Source organism: Dunckerocampus dactyliophorus, chromosome 13 (genome assembly GCF_027744805.1).
Source record: "Dunckerocampus dactyliophorus isolate RoL2022-P2 chromosome 13, RoL_Ddac_1.1, whole genome shotgun sequence".
Classification (NCBI taxonomy): Eukaryota; Metazoa; Chordata; class Actinopteri; order Syngnathiformes; family Syngnathidae; genus Dunckerocampus; species Dunckerocampus dactyliophorus.
The window spans coordinates 29,181,592-29,198,612 of record NC_072831.1 but is presented as its reverse complement, the minus strand read 5'-3'; the positions used below and the strand labels follow the sequence as shown (position 1 = coordinate 29,198,612).

Below are 17,021 nucleotides of genomic sequence, written 5' to 3'. Positions count from 1 at the left end.
TGTCCTCAATTCAGCTTTTCAGGAATAATCTTTATAAAACTGCAAATCAAACAACTACTATTTTATATGCCTTTGACTGACTCAAAAAAAATCACAATTAATATTAGAGATGACCGAGTACACCACTATCTGTACCTGTACCTGTATTTATATCTATATCTGTATCTGTACCTATATTTATATCTATATCTGTACCTGTATCTGTACCTGTACCTGTACCTGTATTTATATCTATATCTGTACCTGTACCTGTACCTGTATTTATATCTGTACCTGTACCTGTACCTGTACCTGTATTTATATCTATATCTGTATCTGTACCTGTACCTATATTTATATCTATATCTGTACCTGTATCTGTACCTGTACCTGTACCTGTATTTATATCTATATCTGTACCTGTACCTGTACCTGTATTTATATCTCTATCTGTATCTGTACCTGTACCTATATTTATATCTACAGTATATCTATATCTGTATCTGTACCTGTATCTGTATCTGTATCTGTATCTGTATCTGTATCTGTATCTGTATCTGTATCTGTATCTGTACCTGTATCTGTATCTGTATCTGTATCTGTATCTGTATCTGCATCTGTATCTGTATCTGCACCTGCACCTGCACATGTTCAACCATCTAAATGATCTGTATCTGTATCCATACTCAGAGGGGGCGGGGCATAAACCTGGAGTGGGCGTGGTTTAACCGTAAATGGATGGGGCTTAAATCGGTACATTATTTTAAGTGTGAAATTGACATGGATCGATCAGACGTTGCTATATTTATTGTTTATTATTCAGCAATGTGTACAGTGCATTTCCCTATAGCAGGCATCTTCTGTGCCTCACTCAGATACACTACACTTGATACACTACCATTTGGTGGCTGAAATGTGACATGCACAGTGACCATTCAATGATCAACTTTATGACATTATGGTCTCAAAAAGGTCAACATTATCCTTAATTATTTATAGCACCAGCAAAATTTGTTATGGTGACAGGCCTAGTCACCAGCCCAATTAGAAGCGAGCAGACAGGGAAAAAAACCACATGTAGTGACCAACATAACACGGGAATTGCACCGCATACGTTATAAAACACGTCTACCACCTAACGCTACTATCATACAAACCGAAACACATAAGTAGTTACCCAATGAGGATTTTGCTTCAGCGTGAGTACGGATAATGACAAGCTGTACTCGTTTCATGCTCGTACTCGGCAAAAATGCATTATCCATAACAGATCCTCGTCTAAAACGAGAACCCGGCTCAGCCCTAATTAATTTTATTATCATTGAACAATTCATTAAAATAAAAAATAAAATGTAAATCTAAAAAATGATCTTGAATGATCCATCATTTCTGATATAGATTATTGATACAGTTGTCCCTCGCCACTTCACGCCTCAAATTTCATGGCTTAACTCTATCAAGTTATTTCAAAACTATATTGATGAATAAATCACGCTGTTTCTGGTTGACAATTTAGTCAAAAAATATTCATGTTCAAGCGCAATTTACGTATTTTCATGTAAGCATAAAAATGGCTAAACGAACTAAAATTTAAAACACAGTGGTATCTCCGTTAGCGTCCGCCGTGGTTAGCAAATTTTTTGGTTAACATCCAAAATTTTTGCTAAAACTTTGTCTTGGCTTGTGTTCGCCCGCCATGTTGGATCAGGCGGTCAAGACGGAATCCCGCGATACTTGCAAAATGACAACTTTATTTGGTGTTTTGTTTGTTTCTCGTAATATTCCGACTTAAAAAAAATAACGTCTTTTTTCTTGAATATTTCCACTCTATGCTAATAAAATGACATTATTTTTCCTCATAATATTACAGGTTTATTCTTGTAAAATTGCAACTTTTTTCCTCGTTAAAATACAACTTTTTTTCTCTTAATATTTTGACTTTATTCTCATAATATTAGAGCTGTTTTTTCTCTTCCTGCTGTTGTTTTTTTGTTTTTTTTTCAACTTTCTTCTTGTACATTTTTTTCTTGGAATTATGACTTTATTCCCATAATATAAAATTTAATTTCCATAATATTATAACTTTCCCCCAACCTAATTTTCTTTATTATTTCAACTCTATGCTAATAAAAATGACATTATTTTACCTCAATATATTACGTGTAATACTACAAATAATATTAATATTACGAGTTTATTCTCGTAAAATTACAGCTGTTTTTCTGTTCTATTTCCCCTTTGTTCTTGTACATTTTTGTCTTGTAGTCATGTGCCATCATAGTGCCATCATATTTTGACTTTATTTTCATAACATTGTAACTTTTTTCCCCCAATCTAAGTTTCCAAAAATGACAAATTTATTTGGTGTTTTGTTTGTTTCTCATAATATTCTGACTTCAAAAAAATAACATATTTTTTCTATAATATGTCAACTTTACGCTACTAAAATATTACTTTTTTATTGTCATAAATGTACGACATTTTCTCATTAAGTTTAATAAAGTATTTTGACTTTATTCTTATAAAATTATTGCTGATTTTCCATTTTTGCTGTTTTCTTGTAAAATTATATTTTTACAATGTGTCGTGGGCCACTAAAAAAAACAGCCACGGGCTGCAAATGGCCCCCGGGCCTCATTTGGGACACCCCTGTGTCTCATGTCTTTTTTTATAGCCTCTTTCCTTTTTGAGTATTTTTTCAGTAAGGCTGCATGGACGCGTATCGGTGCGGTCGGTGTGACCTGCGTGACCTGCGTGAGGGAGTAGTTGTGCGGCGTGCGGCGGTTGGTCTGCTTGATGAGCTGACAGTACATCTCGTTGTGCAGCTCGGGGTGGGCCAGGCACACCTGCACGGCGTTCTGTGCCAGCGAGGTGTGGTAGTCCACCGAGGGAGACTCCACCAGCACGTTGATGAAGAGCTGGCATGACTGCAAGAAAGAAGCAAGCGAGAAATAGTAGTAGTTATACACAGGGCGTCCAGCAGGGGGCGGCAGACGTGCGTTATCAGCGGCAGCGGGGGTTCAGCGGTGACTTCCTTCAGTGGCCACAAGGGGGCTCTTTTCAACAGCCCATTTTAGCCAACCTTGACCTTGGGGTGTCCAACTTTTTCCACTGAGAGCCGCATACTGAAAAAGCAACTGTTTTAAATGTTGTTCAAATAAGTTAGACACATGATTATTAGTCACTGCTAATAACATTTCATCTTCTTCTCTTTACAGTGTGCCTCTGTGTTCTATTTTTAACCGTTTTTGCGGGGGATTTTTTTCTAAATGTATTTCTACAAGTGCAGCGAGCCAATTAAAAAAACAAACCGTGTGCGGCACTTTGGACACCCCTGTTTTAACTAATTTGCATTTACTTGATTGCCTGTCATTTATTTTGTTACTTATTTCTGGGGTGTCCAAAGGCTTTTCCAGCGAGGGTCACGTAGGGAACAATGACAAATGCCACTTTGATATTTAGTAAAGCAACACATGTAGATATGCTAACAAGTTCTATATATTTCATATCTGCTTTGTCATATTGGTGAAAAAGCCTATTCTTAATATCAACTTCAGTCTTGGCGCTTTTTTACAATTTTTGCTGTTTTTCTGTGTCTTCTTTCCCCCCATTTTTAAAAATGTTTCAAAATATTTCAACTTTCTTCTTAAAGAATCTTTTTCCCCAAGAATAACCAAGAATCTTTTTTTGTTTATTTTATTTTGTTTTATTTTCCTTTCTCATATTGTGAATATAAAAATAACAGATGTATTCTTTCATATTATATTTTTATATATTATTTAATATGATATATTTTTATTTCATATTTCAGTGACGATTGGCTGGTGACCGGTCCTCAGGGGGATTAAGTGGCGTTGAAAATGAATGAATGAATTTCCATGACATTATTTTTCCTCCTAATATTACGAGTTTATTCTCATAAAATTGTGACTTTTTTTATTAGAAGTAAACTTTAGATTTGGATTTTATTCTCAGAAGATGACAGCTGTTTTTTCCTATTGTTTTTTTTATTGTCTAATTATGTCAACTTTATTCCCATAACATTGTCATTGTCAACTAATTTTCAAAAAATTACACCTTTATTCATTTTTTGTGTCTTCTTCATTTCAAGTTTTTTCTTATTTATGTATTTATTAATTTTATTTTTCCTTTATTTTTTCAATGGCAGCTTTTTCTCATTAGATTACAACTTTTGTATTGTAATATTTTGGCATGATTCTTGTAAAATGAGGGCTGATTTTTCCATATTTTGGGTTGTTGTTTTGTTTTCTTGCTAAATTGTATTTTTCTTTTATTAGATTTTGAATTTGTTAATATTTTTCAAATTTTATTGTAATGTATTTTTTTCATTTCTATTTGATATTTAAATTCTATTTTTAGAATGCTGCAGGGCAATATAAAGTACCGCGGGCCGCACTGTGGACACCCCTGACTGATTTCAGTCATGTGGGTTATGCTGCTGTACGGTGGGAACCCGTTGACGGCAGTCGGACCTTGAAGAGCTTGAGAGCTTCCGTCTGCAGCGCCTCCGAGGGCAGCGTGGTGAGAGGCGAGCGAAGGCCCTCCTTGGAGAAGCTCAAGGCCTCGCTCTTCCACAAGGACGACTCTGGGAAGAGGAACACAAACCATTGAAAGCTCGGCGGCTGACGTGACGAGCCAGACGGTCGTAAACGCCGTCTGCGGGGGGGTGGAGGGCGTCTGATGCGGAGATGAAAATAACTGCTGACAAGATGTTACATTTATACCAACAAACACCCCCCAAGCTTGACCGCACCCTCATGGTCATCCACACACACCACAAATGTGAAAAAAATACATATAAAATACAACATAAATAAAAGTCCTTTAAATAAGTGAATAAATAAAAATGAATGATAAATGCAACATCAAGCGATTTAAATCAGGGGTTCTCCACGGGTCTCAACCTGAGACCCACATTTTCCAGTGGTCATTTCATGTTTTTTGAAAAGTCATTTTTATTTTTACATTTTTATTTACATCATTTGTATTTTTATTTATTTTATTTACACTTTTATTTAAGTCATTCAAAAACACTTTTAAGGCAAAATTATATTTTACAATTTTATTTAAGTCATTTGTATTTTTCATTATGTTTCATTATTATTCACACTTTCAGTTAAGTCATTTTCATTTTTATTTGTTTTTATTTTCGATTTTATTTGTTAATTTGTATTTATTTTTAATAAATTGGGTTTACTATATTGGGTAATAGAAGTGTAAAGGTGACTATAGGGGTGTTATTTCATGTCTAGAGGGCTCTAATAATGTTAAAAAGCATATTTAGAAGGTTGTAAACAGGTTTTCTATTTCGTATGTGTCTTATTTTCTCTTCCATCTCCTATATTGGGTAATAGGAGTGTAAAGGTGACTATAGGGGTGTTATTTCATGTCTCGGGGGCTCTAATAATGTTAAAAAGCATATTTAGAAGGTTGTAAACAGGTTTTCTATTTCGTATGTGTCTTATTTTCTCTTCCATCTCCTATATTGGGTAATAGGAGTGTAAAGGTGACTATAGGGGTGTTATTTCATGTCTCGGGGGCTCTAATAATGTTAAAAAGCATATTTAGAAGGTTGTAAACAGGTTTTCTATTTCGTATGTGTCTTATTTTCTCTTCCATCTCCTATATTGGGTAATAGGAGTGTAAAGGTGACTATAGGGGTGTTATTTCATGTCTCGGGGGCTCTAATAATGCTATAAAGTGTATTTAGAAGGCGGTAAGCCGGTTTTCTATGCTCTCGCTACAAAAACATTGTAAATATTTCTAAATAAGGAATCCTACTCTACAGTGGTATGTTTAGTGAAAGTCTGCATCGGTGTGAATGAGTGTCTCACCTGTGTCTCCGTCAGCGTCAAGCAGTCTGCCGATGAGCTGCTCGCACTCTGTGCCCACCCTCAAGCTTGCGCCACTTCCTGCGGCCACAGACAGGTGATACAACCACGCGTCCTGCGGACAAAGGAGTCGTTTGGGCCCAGGAAGTTTCCGAGCTCCAATCACGGCGGTCAACCATACCTTTTCCTGTTTGGTTCCGATGAGAAGGTACGTGGGGCTCTGGTCGGCGGGCTTGACCACCAAGGTGCAGTGGGACGACAGGACGCCCCGACTGCCCCCCTCGTAGTCCTCGTCCGAGTCGCACGAACGATCCACTTCCTGGACAGACGCCTCGCGCAGCTGCAGCCGACCCAGAGGCAGCTGAAGCAGAAGAGGGCACAAACATAAATCAATAATAAAACATAAAGAGGAATAATATTACATGTAAATAGAAATTCAGGGGTGCCCAATGTGCAGCCCGGGGCTGTCTTCTTATCGGCCCCTGGCCCATTCCAAAAATAGAATGAGAATAAAGTCAAAATATTTAGAGAAGAAGGTCGTTTTCTAACGAGAAAAAAGTGGCAATTTTACAAGAACAAACTTTTAATTTTGTTGTAATTTTAGTTGCACAGAGTTGAACTATTAAATAAAAAAAAGAACTTGCTTTTTAAAGTCATAATATTAGGAGATGAATGTTAGCATGTCAGCTAGAGTATTTTTAGCCAATGACGACTGTCAGCACGCCCTGCTGACCTTGTCTTCCTGGTTGCGGTAGTAGTAGAAGAACCTCCCCAGCAGGCAGCACCACACCAGCTTGGAATGTCCGTGCTTGACCTGAGGCGAGAAAAGAAAAAGTCAGAATAGGTTCGCTCTTTGTATGATCGAAAAGGCTAGAGTAGATGTTGGCGTTATTTACGATGGAAACCAAAGGCCTTCTGGACAGATGAGCTCCTTTGTTGTGAGCTCACGTTTACTGCAGCTTGGGATGGTCACCACGTCTCTGGTGGACGCCTCCCCCGCCCTCCCCCGCCCTCCCCCGCGCATCCTGGCCTAAACTCACACCCACACACACCTTTGATGAGGAAGTGAAGTGGGTGGTGTATGGGGACGGGAGGGGGTTATGGCTTTATGGCGGGGGTGTCCAAACTTTCCTAAGAAGTCACACGTGGAGTACACAGGACATGTCGGGAAATAAACATGTCAGCTGTGTGATGGGCAGGAGGTGAAAAAGCCTTTTATTCCAAATATTTCAATAAACTTCATCAATTCTCTTCTCGTAATATTTGGACTTCATTCCTGGAATATTCCAACTTTTTCCCAAACCTAATTTTCCATTCATCGCAACTTTCTCATAATATTACAACTTGAAAAAATAAAGATCTTTTTTCTTTAATATTTCAACTGTTACTAAAATAGTCACTTTTTTCTCAGTACAAGTTTTTTCTCTCAATATTTTGAGTTTTTTTGATACTGTTTTTTAATTTTTTTTTAAATTTTCTAACTACTGGAAATGTTCTTCTGGTAATTATGACTTTATTAATGTAACACTATGACATTTTCCACATCATAATTTTCCAAAAATTACAACTTTATTAGTTGTTTTGATTATTTTTCATAATATTTTTTTAAAAACTAATATTTTTCATTCATATTTCAACTCTATGCTACTCATAATATTAGGAGTTTATTCCTGTAAAATTTCAACTGTTTTTTACAAGAATGAAGTGTAAATATTATGAGGAAAAAAGGCTGTATTTTAACGAGAAAACAGTTGCAATTTTATGAGAATAAAGTCGTAATATTATGAGGAGAAACATCATTTTAGTCGCATAAAGATGAAATATAAAAGAAGACGTGATTTTTGCAAAATTAGGTTGGGGGGGAAGTTGGAATACTACAGGAATAAAGTGAAAATATTATGGGAATAAAGAAAAAAAATGTAGGTAGATTATTTAAGAAGAACATTTTAAATGTTGGAAAAGAACAGAAAAAAATGGCGAAAAAGAGCAAAGAGTGAAGGTGATTTTAATAATAGGCTTCTTCACCTGCCGGACAAAGCTGGGATGAAATACACGGAACACGTTAGCATGTCTGCATGTGTTGCTTTACGAAATATCAAAATGGAAAAGTTGCATCTTTCATTTTTCACGATGTGGCCCTCGCTGGAGGAAAAGGTTTGGACACCCCTGGTTTAGACTGTGAATGATCCTGTCCTGTGACTTGAAACGAGGTCATCATTCCTGACCTTGGTGAGCCAGCCTCTGACGGTCGGCCTGGCGGACGTCGGCGCCACGCTAACCGGGTTGCTGGCCTGCACTTTGAGGATGTTCTGCAAAACCCGGATCCACTCCTCCAGGATGTTGGGCGAATCCGCCGTCAGGTAGAAGGTCTTGTTCTCCGTGATCAGCTGCTCAGGGAGGAAGAGGATGGGACGAGGATGTGAGGGGAAAAGGCTAATCCCGTCCGTTCTCAATGTCAGCAAACTTACCTGGAAAGTATGCGCTCCTTCTCCCCGAACGATTCGACAAGATGAGTTGAGCTCGATCAGACCTTGAGGCTTCCTGATTACGTCGCTCTGTCGGCATAACGCACACGCACACACACACACACACACACACACACACACACACACACACACAGACTTGGAAAGAGCCTTGCAGTGTTTTCCGTGGACCCTAGAACAGGAGTTCTCAAATGGGGGACCCAACCTGGGACCCACATTTTCCAATGGTCATGAAGTCATCACCCACTTTTTTTTAACTCATTGTTATTTTTTTTTATTTCTAATATTTTCAATTATTTGTTATGCTTTTATTTAAGTCATATTATTTATTTATTGTTTTTTTTTATTTAATTTGAGTCACTTCTATTTTTATTAGACTTTTATTTAAGTCATATTTATTATTTTTACTTTCTTTTACACTTATAGGTAATTTTTATTTGTATTTTTACACTTTTACTGAAGTCATTTTTATTTTTATGTACTTCTATTATTTTTATGCTTGTAAATCATGCATTATTTTTTTTTACTTTAAAAAAAATGTTTTTTCATTTGTTTTATCTTAATTATTTACTTTTTTTTACACTTTTATGTCATTTTTATTACTTGTGTTGATTTAATTTTTAGTATATTTTTCCCTTATGTCATTTCTATTATTTTTATGTTTTTATTCAAGTATTTTTTTCTTTATTTTTTATGGTTTTGTTTAAGTAATTTTTATTCCTGTTTATTATTTTTTTTTACACTTTTTTTAAATTTTATTTTACACTTTTTAGAGGTTTTTTTTATATTTTATGTATTTCCATAAGTTGTATGCTTTTTTTTTACTGTTTTAAACGTTTTATTTGTCATTTTTGTTTTATTATTAATTAATTATACTAATAATTAATTACTTTTTTTATTGTTTTTTCCCCTTGACTCATTTTTATGCAAGTCATTTAAAAAAAATACTTTTTATTTAAGTAATTTTAATCCTATTTTTTGAACTTTAAGTTATTTTTATTTTTTAAATACTGTATTTCTTTTACATTTTTAATCTGTCATTTTTATTTCAATTTTTTTTTTCATTTTTATTTATTTATTTATTTATTACCCTTTTTGACTTGCTGTCTGGGACCCACCCAGAATGGATCCGCCACCACCCACTTTTGGGTCCCACCCCACCAGTTGAGAAGCGCTGCCTCAGAAGGAAGCAGGCCGCGGACTCACGGGAGACTTGTAGTAGAGGATCTCTCCGTTCCTCAGGATGAACCAGCGACGCTTCCATGCCCTCACCTGACCGCCCATCTTCAGCAGGTAGCCCGACTTCTCCAGCGTCTCCTGAAGGCAACACGGCTTCAAGTGTCGACACAACGCCGTCTAAATGACCTCACTCGCTTCCTGGAGTTCTACTCACAGGCCCGGTGCTTTCGCAGGAGTACGAGGAGGTCCGCTGGACTTTGTGTTCTGGTTCTGAGTAGTCGCTGTCCAGAGAGTAGGCGTCGGGCGGGATGGCGTAGTCGCTCTCCGAGCTGATGGAGGACACGGACACACCTAGAAGATAACAACTAGTTGTTCATTGGAGAATGGAAACAAACCCAGACTTGCATTACCTCTCTTGACAGCACGGGGGCTCCCGGGGACGCCGCCCTTCTTGTCCGGACCCAGCAAGGAGGTCCGCAAACTGGCCAGGGAGCCGCTGTCGTCCTCAGAACCAGAGTCGTCGTCCCGCAGCGGCACCGTGCTGATCTGAGTGGCTTTCTGAAGACGCGACACGAGTAGCGTTAAAAGACCCGCACCCCAGAGACAGCCTGAGAGAACTCGCTCACCCCTTTCAGCGCCGTGTAGACGGGAACGCTGATGTTCTTGTAGATCAGCCGCGTCAACGCACCCGTCACCGCCGGGTGCTGCGGCGCGGCAGATCCTGCAACGTGTTGGAAAATGAAGGGGAACGATAAAACGCTCAATAAATAGAGGAAATACAAATTCCATAGACAAAAACAATTTTTAAAAAGATCATATCTGATGAAGAAATCACAGCAATGACTTCTGCTAATTTAAATCTACTTTAAAAAGTAATCAAATGAATAATATTACTAAATCACACTCATTAATCATTTAATACATTTTTATATCAATTTCAAGAAATATTTTTTTCAAGCTGATGCTTGTTTAAAAATTTTATTTAAAAAAAACAAAATTTGCTATATTTAAAGTGTAGGCTCGAATTCAAACCTTAACATTTAAAAACAACAAAATAGCCGAATTAAAACATAAACAAACTGAATTAAATTTTTGAAATAATAAAAAAAAACATAATATAAAATGAACATATCAGAGCGAGTTATTTAATTAATTTGATTTATTTTTCTTAATTACATTATTTATAAAAATGCAGTTAAAAGACATGGCAATGAGTTCTGCCAATTTAAATAGTAGGAGTAAATCATACTCAATAATAATTTAATAAGTTTTAATATAAAACTAAATAAGTAAATATTTTCAAGTTGCTGCTTGTTTAAAAATGTGATGAAAAAAAAGGAAAACAAAATTGCTATATTACACTCAACCTAACATTTTCTCACATTTCAACTTATTAAAGCGTAGTCAAAACAAACAAAACACAATTCAATTCAGTTTTTTTTAAAGTAACATATGATGAGCATATCACAGTGAGTTCATTAATTGAATGTATTATTCTTGATGAAATGTATTTATTACAAAATGTAAGTAAAAACCAGCTCACCAGATGTATTCTTTACAGCTTGCTGATTTCAATGTAACAAGTAATACAAATAAAAAGCACTAGCATCGGCCGATTTCCATAAAAAACACGTGATCGGCATATGCCCATTAATGCCTTTCAAAGCCGATCGCAAAAATGCACACGTGCACATTCATGTGTGCTGTGTCACGTAGGGTGCCCAACAATCTTGCCATGCCAGCGTGTTTGATCACTCCCTTATCAAACCTGCCGCTGTTCGACTTCTCTTGAATCTTTTTCACACACTTAGCCGAGCTGTCCGCAGCTACAGCTACAATTACCCGCCTGGCTTCTCGTCTTCGGACTCCAAATGTGACTTTTAACCACAGTGACAGTTTGTTTTCAAAACAAACAAGCAATGCGGTTAGTTTGGAGCCCGTTTTTGTCCCACGGGGAAGTACAGTAGATATTACGTCCAACACTATTTGTTAAAGAACATTACCTATTTGCCAATAGCACTCGTCATCAATCAGTTGAAAAAGGTACAGTTAATCCATGTGATCGGTATCGGCCGATCTCACTCATGGATGACCTGGACCCGAATGAGACAGCCAGAAAGCCACGGAACAAAACAGACGTGTTTTCTTTTTTCCGTTTTTTATTTGTATTTATTTTTTCTTTAAAGAAATTTCTTTACATGTTTTACATTTTTCATTTTTCAGTGCCGAACTTGTCAAGCTGGGGCAGGGTAAAAGCGAGCATGCGCGCCGTCAACAAGGGAAGGCGTTAAACGCGCTGAGTCAGCATCCACTTAATCCGCAAAACAGCTCCTTGGCAGCGATTGCCGGGATCACGCAGCCGGCTCAAATGGATGATGTCGGGACAGAGAGCATAATTAGAGCCAGGCCTCAGTCCTTTCATCGCATGTGATGAAAAAGCAGCCTCTGAAAAACTCTTGACGGGGAGGAGGGGCAGTCTCGAGCGTCTATATTCCCGAGATGAGCCTACACCTGCGCGGGTGTGCCGGGCCTCGGGCCAGGGAAAGTGACATTAAAGGCTGCAATGACAGATTTGAAAGCGACCACCCCGGCTGCAACCCGAGTGGCCGCTGAGCGACACGCGACCCAATGCTCGGAACAAACGCGCGTGGAAGTCAGCGTTCAAGAGCAAAGACAAAAGTGGACTCACCTCGACCAGGGCCCCTGCCTCCCGGGGAGGCCTCGGAAACGCTCATTCCGGACTTGGCCACGGCATAGATCCGACTCTCCTGCATAAAAAATAGCAAATCATGATAATAAATGGTAACGTCTAAGTAAACCTGCTTTGGGTTACCATAGCAACAAAATAACCAATACAACCAATATGATCCATCTTCTTCCGCTTATACGAAGTCGGGTCGCGGGGGCAGCAGCCTAAGCAGGGAAGCCCAGACTTCCCTCTGCCCAGCTACATCGTCTAGCTCCTCCCGGGGGATCCTGGGGCGTTTCCAGGCCAGTTGAGAGACTTAGTCTCTCCAAAGTGTCCTGGGTCTTCCCCGAGGCCTTCTACCGGTCGGACGTGTCCTGAACACCTCCTTAGGGAGGCGCCTGGACGGCATCCTGACCAGATGCCCAAGCCACCTCATCTGGCTCCTCTCAATGTGGATGAGTTCTACTCCAAGTTTCTCCCAGATGACAGTACTTCTCACCTATCTCTAAGGGAGAGTCCAGCCACCCTACGGAGGAAACTCCTTTTGGCCGCTTGTACCCGCAATCTTGTCCTTGGACACAGACTGTCCAGTTGGCAGATCCAGTTGGCAGATCCCTCAGGAGACCACCCGCCACCTAATCAGGAGCATGCCCAGGCGTTGTTGGAGGTCATACAGGCATGTGGAGGCCACACACACTACTGAGCCTCATTTTGACTTCTTGTAATTACATTACATCAAAGTTGGATCAGCCTGTAGTTTTTTTTCCACATAATTTTGAGTGTGAGTCCAAATCCAGACTTCCATGGGTTAATACATTGGATTTCCATTGATAATGTTTGTGGGATTTTGTTGAGGGCACATTCAACTGTGTAAAGAACCAAATATTTAATACGAATATTTCATTCATTCAGATCTAGGATGTGTTATTTTATGTTCCCTTTATTCTTTTGAGCAGTGTAGATCGACCAGCCTTTCGGCTCAGCTCCCTCTTCACCACAACGGACCGATGCAGAGTCCGCATCATTGCAGACGGTGCACCAATCTGCCTGTCCATCTTGCCTTCCCTCTCTCATGAACAAGACCCCGAGGTACTTAAACTCCTCCACTTGGGGCAGAATCTCATCTCTCAACACGGAGATGGCACTCCACCCTTTCCTGGGCGGTGAACCATGGACTCGGACTCGGAGGTGCTGATTCTCATCCCGGCCGCTTCACACTCGACTGCGAACCAATCAATGGCCCAATAAAGCCAGCAGGACCACATCATCTGACAAAAAGCAGAGACCCAATCCTGCAGCCATCAAACCGGGTCCCCTCAACGACTTGGCTGCACCAAGAAATTCTGTCCATAACGGCAGCCCTAGCGCTTGGAATGAGTCCGACTTATTGCCCACAATGCAGAGCAGGCTCTGACACCGGTCATACAGGGAGGGCACCGCCTGATTTAGGCGGTTTTAGGCAAGGAACCATATTTAGTAACTTTGGTGGGGGTTCCAAGTGGACCCCACATGCCTCTCAACTACGAGGTACTAGCTTGGCTTTCCACGCAAAATAGAACCACGGAATCTACAAATACCAACAGAAAACAATCCATTATCCAAGAGGAGACTGAGGGCAGTGATACAATGGAGCGCTAGAGCAAAGTGGAGCCTGTGGAGCATAATACTTAAAAAGTCATCATTCCTACCCAGGAAGGAAAGCGATGCAAGGGAGGCGTCGGTGGTTTCACAACTTCTGGATCCAGCTGCTCCAGTTTTTCTGAGAATCCCATAAAGTGTCCTCCCTCCTCAGTAGGGTACTCCAATGCGGAACCTTCGACCACCCCGTCCATGCTGTCAGGGAGTGCATCATCAATGTTTGTTTCCTCCACCAGTTGGGCGAAGGCCGGGGTGGTGGTGCACGTGCTCTTCAGGGTGGAAGAAGGCGACGCGGGCGTTGTGATGTCGATGCTGACCAGCTGGTGGAGTCGGTCCAGGCTGGGCTGGGGCTGGCTGAAGTGCTTCTTCACCAGCTGGATGCTGTCCCTGGGGGTGAGCGGAGTCCGGATCTTGGGTAAGGTCATGCTGGCGCCCGACCGGGGAGACGAAGGCTGGGAGGGATTTGGAAATGGGTTGTTGGTGGAGGGGGAGCGCGGCAAGAGCGGGCTTTTTAGAGCGGGCCTGAGAGGAGACTTCGGGGAGCCCGGTCCGCGGTGGGCTACCTCGAAAGCCGAGGAAGAGGACGAAGACGAGGAGGACGAGTGGAGGCACTGCGAGCGGAATTTGCTGTTTAACTCGTCTGAGGAGTTGTCTCTGTCCGAAGTCATCGCCTGATCCTCGGGGCACCCCGGGGACTCTGGTCCACCGGAGTCCTCCCTGCTTCGACCTCGAGGAACCCCTTTACGAGACAGTTCCGGGGTCCTCTTCAAGTCTGTGAGGATGAACAACATAACAGAGCTTGGTTAAACAACAAAATATCTCCATTTCCTTGTTCCCCCAAATCCAAGGCACCTGTTGGTGAGGTCTTGGCTGTTCCTCGAGCACCGGGTGGTCTCCTGCTGTCATCTGCAATGGACGGCACACCAAGGCCGCATGGAGGGAACTGGGGGCTGCTCAGCAGTTGGTGGGCATCTGATGCAGGGGAGTTGCTGGGGTTTCCAGAGGAGCCCTGTTTCTCTAAAAGAGCTTAAGGAGCACCACAACATTCGTAACGTAAGCTTCTTCTTGAGTTTAAATAAAAGGAGTCCTGATATTTGCAGACCTTGTAGTTTGTCCTGCAGCAGCATGATCTGCTCTGTCTGCTTCAGGTTAGCTTGTTTAAGCTTCTGGTTCTCCTGTTCCATCTGTCAAATATAAAATACGATTAAAAAACATGTCAAAAAATGTTTGCATCGCCAGAGAGGGCGCTACTGTCCGTCTTTACCTCTCGAAGCTTCACCGTGACCCAGTCTTTAATCTTGGCCGCCTTTTCCTCAATTATCTTTGCCTCCTGGGCTCGGGCTAAGATCTGGAATCAGAGAAATGATTATTCCAACCATTTCAGCATAAATGGACATTCCTTTTTCCTTTGGTTTGGGGATGGCTCCGCCCACACCTGTTTTTCCAGCTGGATCTCTAATCTCTTTATCATGGCGTCTTTTTCCTGGACCTGGCCGGTCAGGTCTTGGTACTTCCTGCACAACAAGCTCTCGGACTCGGTGCTTTGTACGTTGGCGGACTTCAGTTTTTCCTCCATGACGTGGATCTGGAATGCATTACGTAAAACCTTAAAATATGTAACAAAAAGCCATCGTAATACTCCTCGGAGTTAGACTTCTTACATTCTACACGACGAAAATTCTTACCAGTCGGACGTGCACATTTTTTTCATTTCTGCTGTTGTTTTTTCCCCCAACTATTTCAACTTTCTTCTTGTACATTTTCTTCTCGTAATTAGGACTTTATTCCCATAAAATTATAACTTTTTCCCCTAATCTAATTTTCCAAAAATGACAACTTTATTTTGTTTTGTTTCTTTCTTATAGTATTAACGCTTAAAAAAAACATTATTTCATATTTCATCTCTATGCTACTAAATTGCCTTTTTTTCATAATATTACGAGTTTATTCTTTTAAAATTGCGCCTTTTTTTGCTCATAATACTTTGACTTTATTCTTGTAAAATTACAGCTGTAATTTATTTCTGCTATTCTTTTTTTCCAACTGTTTAAACTTTATTCCTGTAAATTTTCTTCTTGTAATTCTGACTTTATTCCCAGAATATTAACTGTTTCCCTTACCTAATTTAAAAAAAACACCTTTATTTAGTTTTGTTATTATCACTACTAATACAGAACATATTTTAAACAGTTTTATAGTTTTTAGAGTTTATTCTTGTAAAAATTGAGACTTTTTTTTCTCGTTACTACTTTTTTTCACGTAATATTTTGGCTTTATTCTCATAAAATTACAGCTTTTTTGTATTTCTGCTGTAGTTTCCCCCAACTGGTTCTTATAATTATGATTTTATTCCCAGAATATTTGAACTTTATTCTTGTAACATTGCAACTATTTCCCCGACCTAAATTTCCAAAAATTACAACTTTATTGGTTGTTGGTTTTTTGTAATGTTACCACTTTAAAATGGTGCACTTTAAAATACTAAAATGACGTTATTTTTCTTCATATTACGATGTTATACTAAAAAATTCCGACCTTTTCGCCTCAGATTACAACCATTTTTTAAAATTTTGACTTTCTTCTTGTAAAATTACTCCTGATTTTTCCTTTTTGCTGTTGTTGTTTTGGTTTTCTTGTTAAATTCTATTTTTAAAATGTGTCGCGGGCCAACAGAAACACAAACACTCAAGTGTATTTTCGCTCAGGTGTTTTTCCGACCGCATTCAAACGTGGGACAAAAGCTGCCCTTTTCTTACCTGCTTCTCTGCACTCTCAGCGCGCCGGTCGGCCTCGCTCACCCGCTGCTCCAGCTCCTGCATCTGAGTCAAAAGCGACAAAGCGGCCGGTTACCATGGCTTCACTCCTGTCAGCGCCACCCCCGCCTCCCTCTCCACTGGGAAGCGTGTGGGAAAGTTTAACAGACATGAAAATGTCCTAATCGATAATTAATCACCACGTCTCACCAGCGACGGTCAAGCATGCGTACTTCCCAGTATGGTGGAACCGAAGAGGAGACGATAACAAAAAAAAAACGGTTGCTTGCATGGCTTCTTTTTGCGCTTTAACTCTGCTAACGTGTGACTTAAAATGACCTGTCCAGCGTTTAAAGCTGGGGTGTCCAAAATACGGCGGGTGGCTGTTTATTTATAGGCCATTTATAGCACATTGTACAAATATCATTTAACAATCCAATCCACTTGA

The 17,021-nt window shown here is 40.0% G+C and overlaps 1 protein-coding gene across 2 annotated transcripts in view; it reads right to left on the bottom strand.

The window, feature by feature from the left end:
* plekhh1 (pleckstrin homology domain containing, family H (with MyTH4 domain) member 1) overlaps window positions 1-17,021 on the bottom strand; it is a 38,735-nt gene that overhangs the window by 9,245 nt on the left and 12,469 nt on the right. The window contains exons 3-20 of one of the 2 annotated variants that reach the window (XM_054796717.1): window positions 16,577-16,639; window positions 15,256-15,405; window positions 15,085-15,168; window positions 14,923-15,004; window positions 14,673-14,846; window positions 13,871-14,592; window positions 12,183-12,261; window positions 10,120-10,214; window positions 9,904-10,051; window positions 9,708-9,844; window positions 9,521-9,631; window positions 8,300-8,386; window positions 8,057-8,218; window positions 6,565-6,645; window positions 6,013-6,192; window positions 5,835-5,946; window positions 4,473-4,585; window positions 2,730-2,906 (exon numbers count right to left, since the gene is read on the bottom strand). In XM_054796717.1, the coding sequence (XP_054652692.1) occupies window positions 2,730-2,906; window positions 4,473-4,585; window positions 5,835-5,946; window positions 6,013-6,192; window positions 6,565-6,645; window positions 8,057-8,218; window positions 8,300-8,386; window positions 9,521-9,631; window positions 9,708-9,844; window positions 9,904-10,051; window positions 10,120-10,214; window positions 12,183-12,261; window positions 13,871-14,592; window positions 14,673-14,846; window positions 14,923-15,004; window positions 15,085-15,168; window positions 15,256-15,405; window positions 16,577-16,639 (2,757 nt within the window). Of the gene's footprint in view, window positions 1-2,729; window positions 2,907-4,472; window positions 4,586-5,834; window positions 5,947-6,012; window positions 6,193-6,564; window positions 6,646-8,056; window positions 8,387-9,520; window positions 9,632-9,707; window positions 9,845-9,903; window positions 10,052-10,119; window positions 10,215-12,182; window positions 12,262-13,870; window positions 14,593-14,672; window positions 14,847-14,922; window positions 15,005-15,084; window positions 15,169-15,255; window positions 15,406-16,576; window positions 16,640-17,021 lie in introns of both variants that reach the window. The other variant, XM_054796716.1, reaches the window with a different exon arrangement.